Genomic DNA, 5,457 nt, shown 5'->3' on the forward strand with positions numbered 1-5,457 from the left:
TTTTTTTTTTTTTTTTTTTTTTTTTCTTACATAATTACCAACTGATTTGTCTTTTTTCTTCTTTTCCTTCTTCGGAGGAACCTCCACTTTTATGGTCACCCATTTTGTACGAAACAGAAACAGCCATCACACAAGGGATTGTCTTCTGGCAGAATATTCCCACGTGGTGGATCTTGCCAAGAAAAAAAAAAAAAAAAAAAAAAAAAAACACCCAGTCCTGTTTGGAAAACACATTGATTTATTTCACCCCCTTTAAAGTTACATTTTTTTGCAAACATAACGCAGGCACGTGTTGAAAAATTGCAGCACCTGGTTGTTTTTGTTTTGTTTTGTTCTGTTCTGCTTTGTATTTTATTTTTCTTTTTTTGTTAATCCGCTTTCTAAGATGATTTCCTACACTTTGTAGCACTTCCTCCATTCCTCGATAAAATTTATGGTCGAATAAATTGTGTAGATCAAAATGTGAGCGCTTAAGTTTTCCTTTCACTTCTTACCATTTCGTAGAGGTGTGTTTCTACGCACGGGCAGAAATGTGCAGACGGTTGGAATTTTCAAAGTGGCAAAAGGGGGGCCCACAAAAAAGAACTATACCCAAATTGTGCACATCACTTTGGAAGGCGTAAAAATTTGTACCCTTTTTCTTCTTATCCACACAACGGAAATTTTTCATATGTGTGTTGCGCAGCAACTGCAGTGAAAAATACATGGGCAGGTCGGCAGAAAAAACAGAGAATGCAGAACACCCATGCATGCGGGGCAGGGACATACATTATCCCCACCAGTAATGTACCGTTCATGACTTCCAAGTTGGAACCATATAGGAAACAGGAAAAAAAAAAAAAAAGGCGTTTGACTGAAAAAAAACAGACGAGAAGGGAATCCACCGAGGGCAACACTCACTCATGCACTTCGTACGCCCCGCTGCACTTGCATTCGCCCCCCCCCTCCCAATTCCACATTACGCGTGCCTAATATGAAATTCTCAGATGGAGGTACCTCAGGGAGGGGACAAGCACAAAGTATAGCGACATGCATTAGAGATTAAAGATGCGGAATGACTCCCGCTTTGTAGGTCAGTTCGACCCGAAAAAAACGCCAACTTGAAAAAAAAAGTGCATAACTCACCGTCCTCATCCTATAACACATACGAACGGTATGTAAATGAACCCACCACGAGAATCCTACACGCGTGGGATATCCTCCGACGGTTGGAAGGAAGATACATTGAATATTAGAACTACAATTGGGGGGATAATTTGTGCAGAAAAAAAAAAAAAATTCGGCCAAAACGGATTGTTCGCATAATTTAAGACTATTCACACGTGAGCGTTTAAAAGTTGCACTGTTTGCAAAGGCTGCTCTTGCTCTCTCTCTCTTTTTTTTTTTTTTGTTTCACATATAGAGAGATTGAGAAAAAAACAAATTTCTTTACGAACAAATATTGCGCATCTCCTTTAGTACATAAAAAAGCGACATTAAGTTTAAGTCGTTCCTGCGCATAACTTACTGGTGTAGAAAAGTTAAGCCAAGGGGAGGAAGGCATGCCCTGGGCGCGCTAGTTTGTAGGTACAAATCTGACCAACACTGCATACGTATTTTTAATCATTCATACGTGCCCACTTGCTGCATAACAGATAAATCACACATGAAACGGAACGATGGCGGACGAACAAACATCCCCACACAGCAAGCGGAACGACGAGTGTCCTATCAGCAACGGGAGGACAAGTCATACCAACTGCTTTATCGCAAAAGACATAGAAGATAACAACCGTATGATGAGCAGCCTAAGTTGCCATGTGGTAAATAACCCAATGGAAAAACTCAACACGCATGAAAACAATGGCATGCTGAGTGACAAAAAAAAAAATGGGCAGCTATCTGAGAGAAAAGATCCCCCAAGCAAGGCCATCCCAGAGGTAATAAAAAAAACGGTGAATATTCATCACAAGGACGAAATAGTAACGTATGTATACACCCTCGTTTGTTATAAAAATTATAACATTTTTTTTATCTCGCCCAATGGGAAATTTGCTGTGTGGGTACATTCTCACAATATAATTATGCCCTTCTCGGTGGAACAAGAAACGGAAATCATTTTTGGAGAAAGGAATCATCCCTACTTGGAAATGTTCTGTACTCAGTTTATGAAGGACCATGCAGCTCGGATGAAGTATAAGTCGATTATGTTCGCCATGAGTCTTCATAACATGTGCTTTGATGACACGAAAGCTTTAAAAGAAATATTTGCTGCGCTGGGCGATATGGTTTAATTACATTTTACAGCCTCCAAATAGGTGTGAGCTGAAATGTGTGCACAGGCTTTATGCGCACCTTTCCAGGGTAAGAGGGGGTACCATTCGTCATTACTGTGATGAACATGCCAATGCTGCAGTTTGTTTAGTCTTCATTTTATTATTACACACAAAAAGGGGGTCGCGTCGCGCTAAATACCCCCCTCCTAGAGCTAGCGAAAATTTTTTTTTTTTGTTTTTTTATTTCCCCGTTGTCGTGTCACACGTGTGAGCATAATTTGTGTTAATGAACGGATGGACAGATCGATGGATGGAGATCCCTCCCGGACTGTATTTTACAAATGCCCAGTTATGCACGTTGAAAGGCCAATTTTTCTCCGCCATGTGCGTGTACCAACTTGTGTGCAACTTTGAGAAAAAAAAAAAAAAAAACAGCAAATTTATTTGTTCCTTTTTTTTTGCGCGCGAATTCCAATTCTGCGTTACCCTTTTATTTACAATTTGGTCCAACTCATATACGTTTCCATTTTCCTACTAGAGTGTCTTCATTTAATCCGTTCCCACGTAGACTATAAAAATCATCTGCACATTTGTTTGGATTATTTTTGGCCTTCGAACCATTCTTTCATTTTTGCATATTGTGCGTCTTTTTTTTCGATGCGATCTGTTTCAGCTCCGCTTGGAGGCTCTGTTTTCGCATCCTTTCACTCTTAAGGGAGGACGAGTGGGGAAAGGTTCTTTTCCCGCTGCGCGTGGAGTTTTGTTTTTCCTTCATTTCCTTATTTCCGTTGCTCATGAAGAAGCAAAAAAATATGGCATATCCCAACAGCTTGAGATTTTTAAGCAATTGGGAAAATAAATTATTTCTTTTCGGACATGATGGGCTCTCGTGGTCGGCATTTTTTCCTGGGTGATATTCGTCCCCATTACATTTGTGTCCCTTTCTCAGGTTGTGCGAGCCGTTTTGATGCTTTTCCCCGTGCGGGTGGGTCCCATCGTTGAGCCGCTCACCAGGGTCAACAGGGTCAGCGCTTAATCCGAAGATGAAGTTGCCGCTAGATTCATCGCTAAATCTGCCGCTAGAACCACTTTCACGCTTACGGAGGAGGCCACCAGAGGCAACGGGCCTCCCGCTAGAACCATCATCACGGAAGGGCCTTCTAAGGGGTAGAAAATAATGGCTGCATTTTTTCCTCAGTTCTGCCTCCATATAGGACCTCTTCGTGAAGTACATGCCTTTCAAATAATTATCAAATTCTAGTGAGCATTTTTTGTTCATATAAAAATTACCCTCATTTTGTTTAAAGCGGTCTCCTTCATGAAGACACTTGCTGTCATGCTGCTCACACGAGGGGTGACAGCGATACCGCAATGATCCATTTTGATTATCATACGTGCAGTCATAAGTGAAGTGATTGTCTTTACCGTTTTGCTTTGCACAAGGATTACAGTAATAGTTCATATTACTTACATGGACTAGCGGGTTGAAGTTGCTTATGCTATTCTTTTCTACAACCTTCCCATTGCTTCTTTGCAGGTAGACGCGGTTTGGTAGGTACACCACATGGTCGTCTCTTTTGTGTTTTTCCTCCTTGGCATCCTTTGATAAAGCGTTTTCCTCTGTGCGTGTCTTCCCATTGAGGGGTTCACACGTTCTATACAGTTTGGGAAGCCTAAGAATCCGTCTATCCTCTTCGAATATACCGTTTTTGCTGCGCTTGATTTTGTCCAACTTTAAATTATGTTGCCCGTCGGATGCTGATCCTAGGGAGTCTTCACTGAGGGAAGATTTCCTCACTGAGAAATATTTGTAGTTTGTTTCGTACATGTCCGCAATACTATCATTTGAAGACGCCACTGTTTCAGTGCTGGACATGATGTTGTAATGTTCTGTATCGTTGTGGGGGGATTGCAACCAGATATCCTCCTTAGCATTGGACTCTCCCTCCATCTTGATATCAACCAGATTCCCCTTTTCATGGAACGTTTGCTTATAACCTATGTAGTTTTCACGTATGCGATACCTTTCGCTCGTTAAGTCTTTTTGCACTTGGGATTTTCTTCCCAATTCTGTGTACCCATTTGATTCGTCATTCCCTTGCACATATTCTCCATTTTTACTTTTCCCCTTCAAGTTCCCCTCTTCTATAGCATCAATTTCTCCATCGACTAGGTTAACGCGCATTTTTTTTTTTTTTTTTTTTATTCCTCTTTACACTTGGTAGTTCATTGTTATTTACTTCCCTTTGGCTGGTCCTTCTGATGAACGCTTACGTTTCTGCACTGGTTGGCGTGCAGATTTGCGATAAGCTGTGCATCTGCTTGGATACTCTCGCGCACTATATGTTTCGCCGTTCCGTCATTCGGGTGCCTTTGTCTTAACGTTTTGCGGAAAAAGTGAAAAAAAGAGAAAACACGAAAAAAAGGGAAAAAAAAAAAAAAAAAAATGGTACAAACTCGTTTCAAACATGTTATAGAAAGATCCCCAAACTTTGTTTCGCTTGGCGAATTGCCCTCTCCACGCAAGGTACCAATAGAAAATAAATGATCGCGCGTGAAAAAATGCTCTTCCCATCGTGCACATCACGCATGCGCTCTCGCAGGATGTTTTTTCTTCTGACAAATGGCCTTTTTACAAAGCGCAATGTTTTCCACATTAACAGGTACCTCTCATTACCCCCCTACGAGAATGTCTTCCTTTTTTTTTGCGCCCACCTGTACATTGTAACGTACAAATGTTATCACAAGAAGGCTTGACAAAGGTGTACATTATCAGTAAGGTACATATATTTTTCTAAAAAGTCATTTTCACCGAAAGGGTGTGAGTGTGCTGCAAAATAAATGGCTACTAATTTTAGCGCTTGTGGAAAATTAATATTAAAGCAATTTTAAAAGACCATTTAGAAGGCGCAGATGGGAACTGAAATAAATCCCGTGTATGTTTTTTTTTCTACTTTCCAAAATTCTACAATCGAACTGTTATTTTATGCAGAATTAAAGTTGATTTAAAGTAGACAAAAAACAAAACATGACAACGTGTGGTCTACAATTTCACGAATCAGCACCCTTTTTTTGATTAAACATTTTGGCAACATATTTTTAAAAATATTCGCCTCTTTCTGCTCAGCACATGGTAATGCCATTTGTCCGTTTTCCACATTTATATATGAACAGTTCACAAAAAAAAAAAAAAAAAAAAAAA

General features: G+C 40.3%; 2 protein-coding genes across 2 annotated transcripts; one reads left to right on the forward strand and one right to left on the reverse strand.

The window, feature by feature from the left end:
* Positions 1-1,658: 1,658 nt before the first annotated feature.
* Positions 1,659-2,273, forward strand: AK88_03737 (uncharacterized protein; the record flags this gene model as incomplete). Its single annotated transcript, XM_012481347.1, has 1 exon — positions 1,659-2,273. One exon carries the CDS (start codon positions 1,659-1,661, stop codon positions 2,271-2,273), a length of 615 nt encoding a protein of 204 aa, XP_012336770.1.
* A 607-nt stretch (positions 2,274-2,880) lies between these two features.
* Positions 2,881-4,440, reverse strand: AK88_03738 (uncharacterized protein; the record flags this gene model as incomplete). Its single annotated transcript, XM_012481348.1, has 1 exon — positions 2,881-4,440. One exon carries the CDS (start codon positions 4,438-4,440, stop codon positions 2,881-2,883), a length of 1,560 nt encoding a protein of 519 aa, XP_012336771.1.
* Positions 4,441-5,457: the final 1,017 nt, after the last annotated feature.

The sequence above is a fragment of the Plasmodium fragile genome (assembly GCF_000956335.1).
Source record: "Plasmodium fragile strain nilgiri unplaced genomic scaffold supercont1.45, whole genome shotgun sequence".
Classification (NCBI taxonomy): Eukaryota; Apicomplexa; class Aconoidasida; order Haemosporida; family Plasmodiidae; genus Plasmodium; species Plasmodium fragile.